General features: G+C 45.9%; 1 protein-coding gene across 1 annotated transcript; it reads left to right on the forward strand.

The window, feature by feature from the left end:
• Positions 1–8,162: 8,162 nt before the first annotated feature.
• On the forward strand, positions 8,163–19,361 carry LOC8037093 ((3R)-3-hydroxyacyl-CoA dehydrogenase-like). The gene is made up of 4 exons (XM_029970676.2): positions 8,163–8,208; positions 11,697–11,960; positions 16,176–16,381; positions 18,960–19,361. Exons 1-4 carry the CDS (start codon positions 8,163–8,165, stop codon positions 19,359–19,361), a joined length of 918 nt encoding a protein of 305 aa, XP_029826536.2.
• The last annotated feature ends 370 nt before the right edge of the window (positions 19,362–19,731 follow it).

A 19,731-nucleotide genomic window follows, 5' to 3' on the forward strand; every position in this document is an offset into this window, starting at 1 on the left:
GGCCTTTAACGTGCACCACGCGGTAGTAGTGATACACGACCGCACGCCGGTACGATACTCATCCAGATCGAAACAGGCAAGGGTGGGGATTGAACCCAGCATCTCTGGGTTCTGCAGCGCGAGCTTTCGCTCCACGTGCTCTGAGCTGCTATGGGCAATGGTCGGGGACAGGTCAAGAACAAAGTGGAAGCTCCTCCCACCCCTTTTTACTTCAGCGTAGCGAACAATGGAGAGGAGGTGGCCTCCTCTCCAGCGTTCGCACTACTAAAGTTGAAAGAGGTGGGAGGAGCTTCCACTTCGTTCTGACTTGTCACCCACTATAGCCCACTCGGTCACCGAACCCCCCCTTTCCGGTACCAAACTAATGTCCACTCAAAACTACACAAAACTCTGGACAGCTACCGCCATCTGTGAGCGACGGCGGCAACCAGACAACCAGTCTGGTTGCCGCCGTCGCTCATAGATTGCGGCAATCTTTTTAGCTATCATAAAAGAATGGATAGTTGGGCAAGTTGGTGCGAATTCGTCGTAGGAAACAGCGCGCCAAACTGGAGAGGACGAAGAAGAAACAGACGGGACGAGCGAAAATAACCAAATACCTAATCACCAACCTAAGCCCTACACTTATAAATACTTCCTTCCCACCATAGTTAAGCTTCGTTGGTCTTCCTTCTTTACCAGAGTGGAAAGGCTGAGAGTTTTTGAATATCGTTGAAGTAAGGACGCTAGATCCTGCTAGCTCTATTGTGCTACGGTGACCTATTTTCAGCTCCAGAGACATTGCTTTTGTGCTCGCTGTGGCTTGTTTTTCGCCTTTAAATTAGTACAAAGAAGCTTCTTCTATCTTCTCTTTCCTTCTGGCACCACTTCTCTCAAAAGAAGTGGATTCATGTGGAAACCCCAACACTTAACACGGATGTGACAAATAGCTTACGTCTTTTTGTCACGCCTTAGCATTTACAATATCAGGATTTAGTTACCTTGGAAGGGGAGCCGACGAGTGTAGATATGCTTTGAGCCGAATTTGTGTTGAACGGTTAATGAAGACAAAGGTTCTACATTAACCATCGAAATTCCCACTGAAATGATTTCGTAGAGAACTCGAACTCTAAAGTCCCAGCTCGAAACCAAACAAACTAGTTTGTGAACTGTCCAGGCAACGTGCCTGACTTCGATTCGTAGTGCCCGGTAGCGATGGTTTTAATCTTTATGGTTTCCAGCGTGTAGAAGCTGATAAAGTGAACGTATCGCAGCATTTTTAGCTAGGATCGCGGTGTCTATGTTTTCGAGTCGTCGTAAATCCGGAAACCAGAGGAGAAAAAAAAAATAAAAGGGGGGGGGGGGTGTTGATAAAGTAGTAAAGGTTACTAGTAATTTTAATAATTTGAAAAGTAGTCAAATTGCTCGTTTGATTACTACATAATGAAAGTATTCAACCGAATATAAAATTATATAGAAGTAATCGATTACAAGTAATCTTAGTGTATGTAATGATTACCGTACAAGTCGGAATATTATTAGCCTTTAAAAAGTCACGATCCTTTTTTAACTTTTGTCTGGAGCCATATTTTCTTCCGGTGTGTGTGCCCACTGCACAATAAATGTCAATAAGCGAAACATTCAGTAAATATCATACTTTACATCACGCACCGCAAGACACTGATGTAGGCTGCAGGAGCAAAATTCGAAATATTTAACTTGACATTTTATCACGACATTAACAAAATGCCAAGAAACATTAAAGGTGAATGAGAACACTTAAAATCTCGTTGACCCCGAACATTTCAGTGAAGAAGTATATATCTAATTATGCTAAGATGTATGCGAAACCAAAAGTGAAACACCTAGCATTTCAAACTTTTTAATAAAATTTGCGAGAACCATTTCGTGATCAGGCTGCAATCAAACTGCTTCATGTCACCATATCAAGACTTAGCGATATGTTCATGTAAATATTTTTTTTTGCGACTTTCTTGGGCTTGCGAAGGACGGCGATGTTGCAACCGTGCAGTTATTCTTAAAATTGTTTCCGCATTCTCTCTCAAAGGAAATGCATTGAAGAACTTAGTTGCAAAATTAATTAATGTATGCTCATTCATTGGGAGGATAGTCAAACCTAAAGTATCGTGACTTGTGGCTCTATCACATCCGGCCAAGAAAGCTTTTTATCCTGTGTAATAGGTGAAATCGTTAAAGCCCATCACACATTAGTAAATTAACGATTGCACTCGCCTATACAATGGTCACGATCAAAGCACGGTGGATCTAAAAACACCTCCGATCTCTTCGCGCGTACTGAAGCTGCCCCATTCTATAATTTGTACGAAAAAAAAAATAATTGTTTGAAATTTGAACAGGTTTATACCGGTGCCCGCTCAACCATACATGCATCCGGTTCGAAGCTTCGTTTAGCGGTATAACCATCCTGCCCACCGATTTGATCAAACTGTTCACCGACCTAGTCAAACTGCTTACAAGTTTGAGCGTAGCGGTATGCAGACATGCTCACACCACATGGCGGCGTGGCGATCTGGTGTGAAAAAGGGAGAGATAAAGAAAGAAAGAGAGAGCGGATGCTTGCCCTCGGGCTTGCCGAGCGCTATCGGAGTGGGAAATGGTTTTGGCATCGCTGGAGTTTCAAGGCTGGCTAGCTCAAACCATGGGAGCGCCGACGAAATCTTCAAGAAGGGAAAGACAATCGCTGGAAAGTGGAAGCCGAGAGACGAAGTGCGTGGTCCACTGGGAGCGACCGCGAGAGAAATGGGAGATATTCAACGGTGGACGCAGTGCAAGCTACAAGATGGTGGCAGAACTGTGAGTGTTCGTTGGCCGCGACATGGAGGAACCCACGTGGACGCCAAGCAGACAGTAACAAGACTGCGTGTGTTCGTCGGCCACGTCTTTAGAGATAAACAACCTGGACGCAGCGCGAGCTACAAGATATCAGTGGGACTGTGAGTGTTCGTTGGTTGCATGCTGGAGGTAACCAACGTGGACGCAGAGCAGAAAACAACAGGACTGCGAGTGTCGGTCGGCCACGTCTTGTAGATAACCAACGGGACTGTGTTTATCAGCGCGATTGTGAGTGTTCTTCGGCCACGTTTTGAGATTCTTCTAATCTCATCTGGTGCTGCACCCCTGGGCCACACGCCAAATGTACATTTTTGTTCCCAGAGCTTTAATTTCAATTCCTCCCGTTTCGTTCGTTGATTGTACTGTTTATTTGATCGGGTGTCTGTGTGTACTTCATGGCGTTCTCGACTTGCCTTTGTTTGAACATCGATTGGAGCAAGGGAATGTAAGTGCCATCTCCCTCCGACGACGAATCCTATCAATTGTGCGGTGACCTTCCTACCAGTCAGGGGTACGTCGATACTCTAATAAATTTGTTTAATCAAAAAAGCGTCAATGCCTCGTTATTCGCGTGTGCTGGGTCGACCCATTTCAGACGGTACCTATTTGGGGCATGAAATATTAGGGTGGGCTAGTTGGTTAAACATACTGATAATATAAAACGCAAAGGGACAGACACGAATATAAGGTAGGCAGGACAGCGCTATTAGCCCCGAGAAGTTCGCATGGCGCCCCCTTATGGCGAACCGGGGTGACGTCACGGCGAGGAGAGAATTTTCCCCGACTCGCCCCGCTCGCCGTGTGGAGCCTGTGACGACGTTAGCTGTCGGCGCGCTCGTTTCTATTTAATTTTTAATGTGCGTGTTTTTCGTAGGAGGTGCAAATTTTGATATGTGGTTTTATCGAGGTATGGTTGACAGTGCAGGCAACGCATTAATCGCTGCTGGCATATGAAAATAAAGAAATGGGGCCACAATTGCAGGAGCATCACTGTAGATTTACATCTCACACAATAAATGCTGCGGATGGTCTGAATGAATTGGCAGGTCATGTATAGTATTTCATTTTTTTATTAAATTTCTGTTTTAAACAAGATCGCCGAAACAGAAAAGCTGCATGTTGCTCGAGCAACAAGTTAAATACAGTCTGGGCCAGGGACAGAGAATCACAAGTAAGGCAGCCCAAATACAGGGGCGAAGTAAACAAAGAAGGAACATTTATTTATATACGTTGCTCGCATTTGACCTTTTCTGGATTCGGATAGTATTTCAATGGACTACACTGGTGGTATCTGTGCACTTGTTTATATCATCCCTCAAGTAATGTACAACAAACGTAAGCGAAGGTGTCTAACCCGTTATTAGTCTCTAAGGCTCTAAAATTGAGATTTTAGCTAAATCAAATTGTCCTGAAGCTAAAATACCGGAAGATTTTCTCACGCAAACTGTCACCCTTCACAGGTTCCACATTTTCTGCTACTAGTGCAGCATCTACCACTGGACAGCCGTTCGAATGTTTGCTGTTCCTCCTGTTTTCCTTTATTTTCTGAGAGTCCAGCTGCAGTGAATTTGGAGGCTGAGAAAGCTTTTGGGGACCTGCAGCACTGTCTCTCTTAGTTGGAAATTACAATTCAAACTAAACGCTGTATTTTCCGAATACCCAAGGCTGGAGTAAAGAAAGAATGTCAGAAAAAAGTATAAACATTACAAACTACAGTACTATTGCTGTGCATATTTTGGGCAGTTCAATACGTCTCATACTGGCAACTGAGGGCAATTCGGGAGTTTTTCTGCTACCATGCTAGCAGAGGCATACAAACTAATTTCCGGTAATTGAGCATCTTCTAAAAAATAAAACATGCCTGCATACGTGTGTGAGCTATATCAATATTTCACGAAGAATCTACATTTATGTAAACCAATCCTGTTCCACGAGCACCTCAAAGGTTTTCAGACCCAGGGCCTTTAATACATTTGCGAACCAGCGCATGCAGCGTGGCACGCGCAGGGTCGCGGTCGCGAGCTAATGTGCCGACCACCCAAAGGCTCTTGATATAAATGCCAATTCAAATGCCTGCAAAGCGGAATGTAATATTCCCCTAAATCATGAACACGCAAGGAACAGAATTCCAGCGTCTGAAACACTTACGCCGCCACTCCACCGACCCCTCGCAAGATTGCTTTGTGTATAGCATGGGCGGAGGGGGATATTCATAGGCGGAATTGCCTTCCTCCGATAGCTTTCGGGATTTGTAACCCAATTATAAAGGTAAAGGTGACAAGCAGGCTTACAAAATGTACGGAAGCACGCCAAGATCGGACTAACCCAGCGTCTTGTACACCGGATAAACGAGGTCAATCCCGCTCCTCGAAGTGCTTACGGCACACAACGCCAAACCAGGAAACCGTGGCAGGGAAGCGAGCCGGATGCGGAGATCGCGGAACGGAGCCCTTCCCCTGACGTCACGGTACACCTCACCCAATCAGGGCGCGGCGACCACAGCGCCGCTTGTGTTCGCTCTCGGGGCTAATAGGAATAGCGTAGTCCTGTCTACTTCATGTTTTTGTGTCTGTCCATTTGTGCTTTATATTATCAGCGCTTTTTTTTGCGAACGAAGGATTTGCCGCAGAAAGGTACCGTATCAATCTGGTGCCGGTATCCAACGGGTACCCGTATTGAACGGGTAACCGTATCCAAACATGTACAAGTTACTCAAAAAAGTAAATAGGTTAAGTTACTGAGTATTGGCCTCAAACGTAATTTGAGTGGAGTAGAAGTTACTCAATTGCAAAGCAATTGAGTAAATTACTAACCACCGTAACAAAGTAGTGAAATACGTTTGAAGTTACTCTTATATTCTTTATAGTAACAAGAAAGTATATAAATGTTTTGATTCGCTAGCAAAATTCTTCTCGCCAAATATAAAGCGGCTTGTGTTTTCACATAAATTCTTTATTAGCTGGTTCAGCCTTTGTGCGATTAATTGTTTTGTAGTGTTTGTTTTCTGGTCAATGATGTACTGCGGATGTATAATTTCTACTTTGAGGTTTAGCGCTGACTGAGCTTGATTTTGCAGACAGTGCTTGCTTGTTTACACTGTTGCGTAAAGTACACCTAAAAAGTACCTCCAAAGTACATGTAAAGTGCAAAATCAATTGGAGGTTATATACTTCAAGTATCGTAAGTACACTGGGTGCAATGTACTTGAACAAAAGAACTATTAAATACAAGATATGCTTAAAGTAAAGTACAAATACTTTTTAACAGTATCTTTTATGACGTCCTTTTATACAGTATATTTCTTACTTTATTTTATCTGGTATGCATTGCTCCTGGAGTAATAGGAAAAGCATAACTTTTTTTTTCGGAAATGGCGGCAAATATTTGATAAAGTCAAGTCGTTAAAGAGTAGTTTTATTTTCGCTGACGGACTATTTAACACGATACACTTATAAGGCACTTATTTTTATCTTTCTTATAGCCGCCATTACTTCACTCAGAGAAAATACCAGATGACGTCTCGAGAGGCGATGGCGCGTTTTCACATGACAATACGCCATTTTTGTTTCCAAATTTGGGGAATACAATTTAAAGTCGGGAATTTTACTTTCTTCAGAAATTACCAGAAAAAAAAAGACTTTAGTAAAGTAGAAGTTCATGCTCAGATAATGTACTTCAAGTAAAGTACAAGTTCTATAATCCTAATACTTGAACTAGTACTTTAAGTACCATGTTCTTAAAATGCTACCCAAATCAACATTTTTGTTTTTGGCAAATGTGTTGGGGCAATTATTCAGCTTGTTGAACAATATCCCAATCTTGAAAGACATGCATATTCTGAGTTTCGGGAGGAAAGGTAACGCAAAGAGGCCACCTTTGCGTTGCCCTTTAGCACGCGATCCTTCAAGTACAGCGCAAACTGGAAGCACCAGATAGGCTTAAGGGCGCATGTTGCATTTTGTTGACGCCTTTGGGTGATTCTGCACTGTGCACACCTCCTGTAGTGGGCGTGAGTTCCTACCCTGGGGACAAGCGGGGTCTAACCCTTTCTTTAAATAAGTCATGTCTCCTTGAGTTTCGGGACACAAAGAAATCCCAGCCTTCGGCGCTAATTCCACATTTACTGGATCTCACTTGCAACGTGTCTAGAGCACCCTGTTGCAGGGTTGTTGCAGTGGGGGGCTCGTAGAAAGTTTAGAGTGTTCCGGACCCTCTAAACGACACCCCGCCCTCTTCACCTCCTGCCTACGCCACATGCCTCCTCTTTGCAAATATCATCTGATATCACAACATCTTATGCATTTTTGTGCAGGAATGTTTGTTGACCAACAGACCTACCACTAAAATTCAGAAGTAATTTGTAATTTGAGCAGAAGTTACGTGGAAAAAAGTAATTAAAGTAAACTAGTAATTGCCGCAATAAAAAGGTAATTGGAAGTTACTGAACTACCAGGAAAGTAGTTAAACTGCAGTAACTTGAGTAGAGTAGTTGAACTACGTACAAGTCTGGCCCGTATGGAACGGGTGGTTTTATTGTAGGTCTCCTACTGAAAAAACAACAACACTTCCATAACTCGTGAAGCACATCAGCTGTAAAATTGAATAATGTATGCTCAGTCATCGGGATGATAGTGAACCTCATCCGTCATGACATGTTGCTCCACCGGATCCGATCAAAATCACATTATATCCAGTAAAAAAGGTGGAGCCATTAAAGCGCATCAGGCAGTAATTCATAAACAGTCGCACTTGTATATTCAAATGTACACATGTCTGAGTTTTTTGCGCATGCGTAAGCTCCACGTTCTGTAAACCTTTCGTACAATGCTAATCTATTTTCTCTCGGTGAAATATATGCTCTCCTGTAGAATACTTAATCGAAGCAGGTCATTATCGTTACGCTTGTAGTTCTAGTGCCGGTTTTCAAATGACTGGTAGAAAAAAGAAACGCACATAAGAACGGTTTCCTGCCTCTTCAAAATATGAATTTCAAATGTTGTCTGTATATGCATATTAATTTAATAGCAATGTTTCCTTTTTTATTTGTATTTTGGCCCTCAGCATGGGCCGACAAACGTTCATCAATCATTGTGGTTCTTGATGGACACGTTCCTTCTGGCAAGTACGAATATTTGAAACAAACAAAAAGAAAATGATTAAAATCCTTTCATTTTTTTTTTTGCCAAACCACGAACGGCACGTGGGGAGAAACAGTGCAACGTTCTCGACTGCCGGAATTTGTATAAAACACGGCAGTGTAACTATTCACTCTAGATCATTTGAAAGAAGTTTCAAAGGAACGCCTCACAATGAACAGCAAGTGCATGAGCATTCTCTTGCTCTTTCTGGTAATCGGTAAGTTTTTTTCGGCATTTACGTTATTATAACTAGCACGCAAAAAATTATGGCACGATGAAGTTTTAAAGGAAAACTGAAGCGTTTCTGTATTTGAGGAAAGCATTTAAACATTTAAATCGTCTCATTTGGACTCCAGGATCAAAAATATGGAGTTTTTTTTGTATATAAATTTCGAAGTACCGGTGCATGAAGCTCATAAAGGGGTCTTGAAACAATCTTCCTGCTTCTTCCTCCTTAGCTTTAATCCTTAACTCAAATGCGAAGTGTGAAATCACGTTGTCGTGACATTGTTCGGCACCGGTGCAATGACTCTTAGCTGCCACCGTGCTTTTTCTGCACCCCATAAAACTTGTCATTAACCAGGGAACGGTAAGTTCCGTCAGGGCACTCATTGGCCACAAATGCGACTCCGAATATTCGTCGACGGATTGATTGTTGAGGAGCCCATACGTCCAAGTGACGAAGTTCACGTGGCCAATGCGTGAGCTGGGCTCGGCTGACGTCAGGTTGGCACCGCTGACGCGCTTTGGGAACTGCGAATGTATCACAGTGAAAAGGCGGAGAGCTTTCAAAGGAAAGAAGGTACAAAATAGTTTTATGATTGGGTACAAACTTCGTTTCATGGCCCCTTTAGAGGGGCTGTGCAACGCTATTTGATAGGAACGTTTTTCACTTTACATCTTACTGGCGCTAGTGGGACCCAAGAATACTCGAACGCAACACCACTAACCAAGAAGCGTCTTCATCGCGTGGAATTTCAAAGATGAAAGCGGACCTTTTCTTGGAGTCTCTCCCACACAAAACTTGATGACGTAGCCATATGGACGATGCCAACAATGCGATCCCCAGGCGTCGGTCATCAAGTTATGCGATCCCCGCTGTGATGATTTAAATTCTGCTCACACAGTGGACACGAAGACTTCGTAGGCATTCGATTTTGCCTCGTGACAATCAATGTCTCGACACGTATTCAGCTGGTGGTTCGTGCCCTATCGCTGGGAGGACGGAAATATCCGAAGCTCAGCGCGCGCCCTGCGCTCTGCCAACCCCTGCGCGTGGCTATTTTAAAACTATTGGCGGCATATAATCGGCTCCAGATCACGTGGCCGCGAGTTGAGGGGGTAAACGGTGTTCGTTTTTCTCGAGTTGTTTCTGCGACTGCAATTGCGTAGATGTAAAAATCAACCTGTGTTTCTTAGGTAATACATATCAGGGAATAATCCTAAGCCCTATTTATTGACAGTAGAAAATTTGTTGCATCACCCCTTTAATTCCTTCCCGAAGCGTGACGTCAAATATCAAGAGTTTTCGGAATCTCTGCTCCCGCGCATCTTCACCGCCTATCAAAGCAATGCACGCGCACTCTTGCTGTTCTCAAAAAGGTTAAAGAAAGACGTCACAACTTTAGCTTGCAATTGCATGCACTGCCCACACGAGTGACACGCGCTTGGCAGCCGAAAGATTTCGTCATTACGTAACGACTGGTCCGAGGTTTTTCGTACTTTATCGCGTTTAGTTACATTTTCGTGGAAAACGAAAGTGATATGAGGATTCACTGAACAAAAATGCTCTAGAATTCCCCTCTAACAGGTTTCTTTAAAAATATCTTCAGCTTCCCTTCAAAGAAGTACGTACGGAAACAAAATGTTTGCTCTTATTTGTTTGGTCAGATGTGATCAATGTTGTGCCGGCAGCCCAGGAACACTAGTCTAGACTATTGTTCTTGGGGTGCCGGCAGAAAAGACGAGGAAAGTAATTTTAAAGCGGATTCATAAACTTAAAAATTGCGTCTAGTTACGGTCTCTAAAGTTCCGTTTCAATGCCGCCACATCGCGTTTTTCTAAGAAGCACACTCCCAAGAAAAAATGGTGTAAAAGGGTGTATCGTTACACCCTTTGTCCCATATAATGCACCCCGAAATTTCATTTCGACGTACAGAGCCCTATAGTCGAACAGATGGCCCCAAATTTTACGAGGGGCTTTATAACAGTGGAATATAACTTTTTAAATAGCTAAAGTACGTATCAAAGGCCACATAAAGAAAACACAGAGTTTTTACAGTAGGGACAAGAAAACCCCGTTAATATTTTGTAGTCAGTAACACGTACCTTAGCTATCTTAATAAGTTGTACTACACGACTATCAAGCCCCTCGTAAAATTTCTGGCCTACTGTTTGACTGTAGGGCGCTGTACGCCGAATTGAAATTTTGAGGTGTATTATATGAGACAAAGGGTGTAACGATACACCCTTTTACACCATTTTTTCCTGAGAGTGCAGCGCCAGTTCGCGACAGTATAACTCGCTTGTGCAGTTACTTAGTCCTGAATGTGACTGGCCGGAGAACGTTAACGAGTCAACTACATTGAATATGTTAAAGCTTCTGCAACCTGCATTCCACACCATCAAGATCGCCGATTTTTTCAGACGATAGGTGCGATAAATTAAAGCAGCGCCCAAAAAGGCAGGATCAAGGAGAGTTTCACAAAGAACAAGTGCTCTTCCTGTGTGCTTCTCTTTCAGTCCCTGTGTTTTTGCGCGCTGCTTTTAATTTATCAAGCCACAAAAGAACTCGTTTGCATTGCTACCTAGATGAATAGCAGCTTAATATGAGAATGCGGGGTCCTCTGCCAGGCCAATTATACGCTCCCACTCGTCCCTCCAGGATGCGCTGTGAATAACGAGCTTATATATATGACACTCAGTGAATACCTTATATACATCGCGTGCAGATGTCGCCGTTGCTGCGAGCTGAAGGTTATTTCTACTTGCTGGTTTCCTCGAGCTACTACTTCTGCGGTGCGAAACTAACTCCGTGAACCGAATGCTCATGGCGCACAAAATACCAGCATGGCCGCGAGTGACGTTGCGGGCAAGCTATGTATAGGTCATAGGGCGTACAGCCCTCGGAGATTAGTACTAGGCGAGATTGTCACGCGTTGATGCCACCAAGCGCCAACGCTCGAAACTACACTACCCTTTTCTGTGCAGGAACTCTTGACGTTTGGCGCGATGCTCGTTCCGCTTCTCGCTGGCCGACTTTGAAGCCAGAGGTAGTGAGCGATCGCGGTCAAGTCATTTCGTTTCGTACCCCCTTAAGATAAAGTGTAATTCTCTCGTATACACGGGCACACATACTTGAAGTTACACTGAGCCATTTGAGCACAATATTTGAGGACAACATTCTGCACCCTTCAGACAAAGCTATGGGGGAACATGCGCTTGAGCATCCTGAGCACCCATCGAAGCTGTGCTCGCGCGCTCTTCACTACTTCTGAAATAGCTGTCCGAGAGTATAGTGCGGTATCTGTGGTGCCGCGTAACAGCATTTAAAGCTGAGTTCACCGTGATTAAGGGTGGCCGTGTAACAGGGTAGAAAACCTTTGACGAAACAAAACTCGGTTGAAACTCAGTTCAGGCTGCTTGATTATCTCTTTTGTGGCAGTTTTTTCGGCCGCGAATTTTAATAACAAAACACGTTTCCAGGTACGATGTTCCCCATCGGAAACGGCAAAAAACATGGCCATGATGGCAACTCTGGAAAACCAAACTGGGGGTCCGGCCCGAAGGGCTCACAGAACCAGACCGAGTGCCGTTCTCTTGGTCTCTCCGGCCGTCTGGCCATCGTCACGGGAGGCGCCAGTGGAATCGGAAGGAGCGTCTGCATGGTACTCGCTCGAGAGGGCGCCACCGTCATCGTGGCGGACAGGAACAGCACGGGCTCCGCTGAAACCATAGAGATGCTACAAGGTGCGTCGGAAATACCGATTCCGAAAAGGTTCCGTGTTTTCTGTAAATACCAATACACCCCGATAATCTACCGCCGATACAGTTTTATCAAAACTGGGGGATACCGAAAATCCCCGAAAAACAGAAAAAAAAAATTACCTACAGTTTTATTTTGTATTACTTTAACACTGAGCCTATGATGCCCGGAGCACGTCTCCCACTGGTGGGTTTACTGCGTTCAAAAAAGTGGTCCCTCCATTTTCGCCTGATGACGTCATACAAGCGTCACGCTGTCGCCCGCTGCGACCCTGGCGGCGTCACAGCAGCGTGATGCACGTGGCAGACGCCTGTTCTGCAGCAGGTCGCTCTCTAATATCACAGTCCACAGAGACTTCGGCAGCCAGGAGTAAGGACCTTGAGAGGACAGCGACACTCGCGTTCTTCGGTGCTCTTCGCCAGCGTTTCTATGACCAGCCGCCAGGATCGCGACGTCCGACAGCATGACACCCCTGCTTTTGTGACGTCATTTGTTACTACTTCGGGCCACTTTCGATGCAGGGACGTAATCAGACGCTGAACAGATCGGTCAGAGACGCTTTCCAGACTCCGCGATTAAACTGCCAGCGAGACCGCGTCTTTCTTGGGAACCAAACAATTTGTCTCGTTTGTTTCTCTTTACGCTACGGGGACGTTTCCAAGTAATTGTGTCATGCGCATGCTGTCTTGGACGTGGAGGAATCCCTTCCCGGGTACTATTTTCTTAAAAGTAAGCCCGGATTAACGCCGAATTTTTGTGCGACACTAAAAATTGACACCGGAAAACAGGGAATGCTATGAACAAAATAACCCCGAAAAAAGCAAACACCCAAATATTAAGAAAAAAAACCACGAAACTCGGAAACTTGTCATTTTTTTTTCAATTGTATGTTGTAATTCCTTCGCATTTTCTCGGCGTTACGGCGCATGCAAGCGAGAGTCGAAGCTTATTTATTTGATCACGACACCGCTTGTTTGCGTTAGACGGTGCACCAAGAGAGCCAAGCTTTTTCCTAATGGTGAGGATGGCTCGCATCCGAGAGTAGGCATGCGCATCGCAAGTCCGCGCTCCGAGTGGGAGATTTCTCGCCCGCGAACCGAGACACTGAGTTCGCCGAGACAGCCGAGGGTTCTCGTGTAGTCCACGACAGATGGCGCCAGCCGTCCTTCAAAATTCACGGGGATAGATCAGAGGCTGTGGAAGCGGCGAGGGTATCGCATTTTCGCCGATTGAGATGTATTTCTCTAGTGAAATAATTGATGAGCCTAACTTTTTACCTACATTTTCTCTGTCTCATTCTCTTCAAAATATAATGTATAAAAAAAGCGCAAAAAAACAACAACACAACCGCGGATTGATGATTACAAAAAACTCACACAAAGGGCAGCGTTCGTCCTGCTGGCATGTTTCGTCCAGTTTGCTTGTTCGCGCAGTTTGTACACTATGACTATATGATCAATGAATACCAAATAGCCGAGCTCTCGACGTTACTTCTCTACAGAACAGTAGACGCTTATCCTTTGTTGAGACGGGCGATTGGCGCGCCGTATGCGTTAGCGTGCTGATCTGGTCGCCGTAATGCAGAAATGGAAATGGTGCTCTTTGTACTTTGCGGGCATTTATACCGGATTGAAATTTTATGAGCGCAATCAGTCATGTTACTCCGAATAGTTAGGACCAGCTGGCCAGGCTCTCAGCAGGGCGCGGGTAGAAATAATCACAACGAAAAACAGAAAGAGCTTAGCTAACAAGGGCCCTTAACCGCGTAGCTTGAGACTTTATCTAAATATGGTGCGTGGTGCGTGCCTCCGAATGGTGCGTTTATAGCGTTTTCATATGCTGTCCCTCGATTTTCACTCGACGGCGTCATAGGAGGATAATATTGTTGCCAACCCCGATCCTGGCTGTTGCAGAGCAGCCGAGGAGGATAATATTGTTGCCTGCGTGAAACGGCCTTTTCTCACGCTGGAGCGTTAAGACCCCTTCACACACTTCCCTTTGCTTACGACCAAGGTCTTGCAATGGGAAAATGACAAGCTGGCGCCATCCATAAGGTGACCGTGGAACTGCATTTCACTAGGGCGAAGGTTTCACGGTACTTACGAGATCAAATGCACGTACTATTTATAAGAAATGTTCGTTTATACTTTCATAATATTCTCGAACGATTTTTTTGTTTTTTTTTTCTTTTCAAAGCCAAAATTTAAAATGATGCGCGAAAAAAAATGAAAGCCGTTTACAACTACCTGTAACACCGAATTAGAGCGCAGCTCTTGAGGAGGAGGAAAGAAGGGTGCTGAGGGTCACCTGTTCTCGGGGCGGGGGGGGGGGGGGGGGGGTGTCACGTGACATCAGAGGGGGGCCATGTTACCTTGGGGGGTCACGTGAGCCCCCAGAAAAAAATTTGGGGAATTTTTTCCGCTAGATTTAGCGAGGAATTTTTCCGCTAGATATAGCGGCGAATTTTTTCCGCTAGATTTAGCGGGGAAATTGTTCCGCTAGATTTAGCGGGGAATTTTTTTCCACTAGACAGCGGAGAATTTTTCCCGCTAGATTTAGCGGGGAACTTTTTCCGCTAGAGTTAGCGGGGAAGTTTTTCCGCTAGATTTAGCGGGGAATGTTTTCCGCTAGAATTAGCGGGAATATTTTTCCGCTACATTTAGCGGGGAACTTTTTCCGATAAATTTAGCGGGGAAATTTTTTCCGCTAGATTTAGCGGGGCAATGTTTCCGCTATACTTAGCGGGGAAATGTTTTTCTGCTAGATTTAGCCGGGAAGTTTTTCCGCTAGATTAAGCGGGGAAATTTTTCAGCTAGATTTAGCGGGGAATTTTTCTGCTAGACTTAGCGGGGAATTTTTCCCGCTAGATTTAGCGGGAAAATTTTCCGCTAGATTTAGCGGGAAAATTTTTCCGCTAGATTTAGCGGGGAAATTATTCAGCTAGATTTAGCGGGGAATTTTTGCGGGTAATCTTTTCCCGCTAGATTTAGCGGGGAATTTTTCCGCTAGATTTAGCGGAGAAATTTACCCATAATGCACCTCGCGGTTACGCCGACAGCGACGCCGACGCCGACGGCGACACCGCTCAATCCGGAAACGGGCGCCTAAGAGCTGCGCTTTAAAAAGGGAGCTGGGTAAGAATGGTCGAGAGCTCGCTTGCTCGCCGCTTCAGACAGCGAGGCTCCGCTGAACAGGCGGCGTTTTGCTGGTTCTTGGCATTCCTCGGCAAACCTCTCTCATCAGTGCTCTCACTCACCCTCCCTCACCCTCATCTTCACAGGTGAGGTGAGGGTGAGTGAGGTTCTGGACCCCGAAAATTCAGGAATGTGAGGGTGACAGGGCCGTGAGTACTGTGAGGGGTGTGAAACCGTGAGGGCCGTGAGGGCCGTGAGGGCTGTGAGTGCGTGAGGATGAGTGAAGGGCTGAAGGTAAGTGTGACTGTGAGGGTGACGATTAATGAAGGGTGTGGCTGTAAGGGTGAGTGTGACTGTAAGGGTGAGGGTGAGTGAGGGCGAGTGAGGGCGACCTAAAATGCCGACCTCTGGCTGGAGATCGCTTTCCATCTGGACATGTACTCTACGGAAGCTTCAATGGACAGGAGTTAGGATGCCAGGACGACCGCGACAATTTTGTTCTCTGATTCCTTTTGTCGGAACTTATAACGCCAACTGCCGAGATTGCGATATTCGACAGCGTGACATGACGTATAGTTTGCTTTAACTTCGGTTCCGCCTTGAACACATGGGCGGAATAGTACGCCCATGCGGTCGCTTACGCTGAGATCAACAACGAGTCACCGGGATAACAATGCCCGAGGTGAACCACGGCGACCAATTCATAGAGTAGGTAGGCGCGCGCATATATGAAGCACGAAGGTTTTTAACTCCCAGTTGTTCCATAATGTGAAATAGCCAGTGTTTTGTTCAGCCGGTGATAGCCGGCTAAAACCCATGACGCTCAGTGAAGTCAGCTTGATTCTGCGCTGCCTTCACGCGTGATTGGTTTAGCCAGGAAGAACAAGCGCATATAAGCGACGAGCGCCGTGACAACGCCCTTGTGGCGCCGCTCGATCGGCGCCATCGGTTCGTAGCGTCGGCTTCGTTCGGACTTGGTGTGAGACGGAGTACAGGCGACAAGTTACCTGAACCATATTCATTGGCTGATAAATGAAACTTCTTTCCCTGGCGTGTTTCTCACAGCCTCGTACAAGGGCGACCACCGGGCCATATACGTGGACGTTTCCAACTCGACCGCCGTCGACCTACTGTTCAAGGACATCACGTCTTCGTTCCCGACCAGAAAGGTCAGCGTCGTGGTGAACAGCGCCGGCATCGTGGAAACACCGACGCCAATAGTAGAAATGGGAGACACCGCATTTGACGACACAATCGCCACTAATCTAAGGGTGAGTCAAATGGAGATTTCCACTAGTCGTTGGACATGATGAAAAATCGCGCACAAAGAGACAAGGACAAAAGAGGAAGGAAGATTGAACACAGGCAGGTGTCTTCCGTGCAGGGTGTCGAACCAAACTATTTTTCGTTCCGGTTTTTGTTCCGGTTCAGGGAAAACGGTTCAGCACCGGTTCAACTCCGGAGTGAAAAAAGAAAGGTTCAAACCGGTTCGAACCGGTTCGTATTTATGTTACAAAAATAATTGATGACAGCAAAAGGTAAACTATGCATGTTTTAGAAGTGTTACATATAAAAAGCAAAGTCTCACATTACTGTGTGGAACGAACGAGCTAGTGCTGGGGCACCATGGGATGGGGGTGAAAGCGCGGTTCAATGTCAGGCAGCTGACCGAAGAAGCAGGACGTCGTCAAGCATATCAGGGGAAAGACGGCACCTCTGAGACGATAAAATGAACTTCCGTGCAGAAAATGCTCGCTCCACGCTGACCTGGGTCGCAAGCACTCCCAGGGCTGCTTGCGCCAATGCGCAGAGTTCTGGATGGCGCTCCCATCTCTCCTCCCTGAACCGCAACACGTTAGCGTCCCTTGAACGCCGAGGCTCCTTGTGTAACATTTCCAGGAGGTATGCTATATAAAGTGGGCTATTGGTACCTCGAACGTGCGCGCGAGGCTCAACCTCTTTTTTCTTGAGGAGCGCTTCCAGGACGTCTTCGGTATCTTCTAGAGCCGCCGCAATTTCAGATGACAAGGTAGAAACTTGCTCGCATTGCAGAGCTGTGATCCGCCTCTAAGCCTTTGCGAAATGCAATGTGGCCCGGTACTTCTTCTCAGGGGTGAGAAGAAGGCGGTAGGGGGAATTTATGTACACTACTGCACAGAAGACATCCGTGTCAAGAAGTTGTCGCTCCCTCTTTTTCACTGACTGAACCAAGGCCTTTGCTAACGGCGACGATATCTTAGAAGTGTCCATGGAATATCTCAGCCATGCGCCGTAGAAATCTCCTACAGTGAGCTGTTCCTTCTGCAATGGCTTCGTCGCCACTTCTGCCGGGCTAAGCGATACTGTGAGCATTTCGACTTCCGCCCATACGTTTTCAGTCGACCTGGAGCTTTCTTCTTTTGAGAGCAACCCTCCAGCAAAGCCTCTTGGTTCAAGCAGCTTGGTGAACATATGCCGCGTGGACATCCGCCGCGTTAGACAATCAAGCACTGGTTTCTTCAACCCTAGCTTTCTGATAAATGACATAACATATTGAGCACATAGTCTCTTAACAAGCACACGGCTTTCTCCGGTTTGCGCGATTTTTTTCTATTTTTTTTTAGGTTACTGTGTTTTTTGCCACGCTTTTTACACGCTACCTGACTTCGCGTATGAACCGAAAACCGCATGGGAAACATATCAGTTGCGCTCCGGAGCGAACAAAAAAAAAAAAAAAAAGAAAAAAAACATTCGCTCTAGCTAAATCCCGGTTTGAGCGAAAATAAGGGGTTTCTCCGGTTTTCGGTTCACGGTTTGGGTTCGGTTCAATACCCTGATTCCGTTTTCCATTATGTTCGAAGTTTACCAACTCGCCCAGCTTACCACTTTACTCCATTTATCGTCTTAGTGGAAATGGTCAGATTCCGCGACGGACCACGCATTTTGCGCTAAGCCTGCGCGTTCCTGACCCAAAGCAATGAAAGACAATCTCTCCTCCTGCATGATGGGCTAGGACTAGGAGGGTGCGCATGACGATCGTACGATCGAGACAGCGCCTGCAATTCTTGCTTATGAAACGCAGCGTATTCGGTATGCTGAAGGCAGTGCCACGTTAGCCTCTAGACCTAGAAGAGAGAAAAAAAATATACGGAGACAAATATGTTGCTAGAGCATGTTATTCGTTCAGGTGTAAATGGGAACATGACCACTTATATTTATTTTATTATTTTTCACCCCCACCCCCTTTCCGTTTTATTTTAAACCAAATCTCTAAAGAATGTACTTGTCTTTGCTGCTGTGGCGGTGCTGCGAGTTAACAAATAAGAGCATGGTGACAGTGACACATGAGGTAATGAAGTGTAGGATCGCTCACGGCCGCTAAAATAAGTGAGATAACGCCACACCTTTTCTTCTATAGCCCGCCAAATATACCTCCAGAATCGGCGTGTTGCTTCGGTGATTTAACGAATCTTGTGCAGGCGAAAGACACGACACGTCCTTTTATATTTCTGTAGGTCACAGGGAAGAAGATTTTTGAAAGCACTGGAGCACGCTATTCTAAATGTGCGGTTGATAGTTTTAGAATAGGGTAGCCCAATACTTTCTGCCCCCCCCCCCTCCCCCCCTCCCCCCCCCTCCCCCCCCCCGCCCTCCCGCCCCCCCCCCCTTCCCCCCCCCCAGGAGCTTGGGGCTTTGTTCGCCTGCGCTGAACTTCTGCGCAGAGGCAGTTTCTCTCCGTGCGCAGTGTGACGAGCCAGTCATTTCGGGGGACCTTAAGCCTTGGGGCCCCCAATTCTAAAAATCTTCTTATTGCTTTTACTTTTCCTTGTCCTCAAAGCAGGACAATCACTCGATTTCTTTCTCTCGCAGGGAACGTTCCTGATAAATCGAGAGTCTGTGCGGCACATGCTGACAAATAACGTCACGGACGGCGCCATTGTCAACATTGCAAGCATCATTGCAAAAACAGGCTTTCCAGGAGTAGCAGCGTACTCAGCATCCAAGGGTGGCGTCGTCTCTCTGACCAAGGCTGTTGCTCTCGAAGTGGCCAGCAAGGGAATCCGTGTCAACGCCATTCTGCCGGGTCCTGTTGACACTCCCATGCTCGAGAGGTTGCCTGCAAACTTGGTGGCCATCTTCGTTGATCAAACTGCCCTCAAGCGCAAGGCACGGCCCGAAGAACTGTCCGAGACAATTGCGTTCATGTGCAGCCCGAAAAGTAGCTTCATGACAGGAGATGCCGTCGATGTCACGGGAGGAATAACTGCGTAACGTTTTCCTCTTCCGAACAAATAAAAGTTTGGTAGATAACGCAAACATTTTTATTGTATGTTTGCTGTTTTGTAAAGCCTTGTTTAGAAACATAAAATATTGCCATAAACAAGTCAAAGCGAAACTAAAAAAAATTCTTTAATAGGCAAAGATGGGACAAGTTATATTGTAATTAATCCACGAAACATTTTCCTCGCAATATTTACGCAGTTAGATACAATTTAGGTGGAGGTCTCGGCCAACACCGCCTAGAAGACAAGGCTGTAGTGATGACATTTCTGCGTCGCCAGAGAAGGCCAACGCCGGACATATTGGAAACGGGCACTGCGGCAGCGCTCGACTTCGAGTTAAGTTTGTGCTGAACGTTGGC

This window comes from Ixodes scapularis, unplaced genomic scaffold (assembly GCF_016920785.2).
Source record: "Ixodes scapularis isolate PalLabHiFi unplaced genomic scaffold, ASM1692078v2 PGA_scaffold4__175_contigs__length_147842914, whole genome shotgun sequence".
Taxonomy (NCBI): Eukaryota; Metazoa; Arthropoda; class Arachnida; order Ixodida; family Ixodidae; genus Ixodes; species Ixodes scapularis.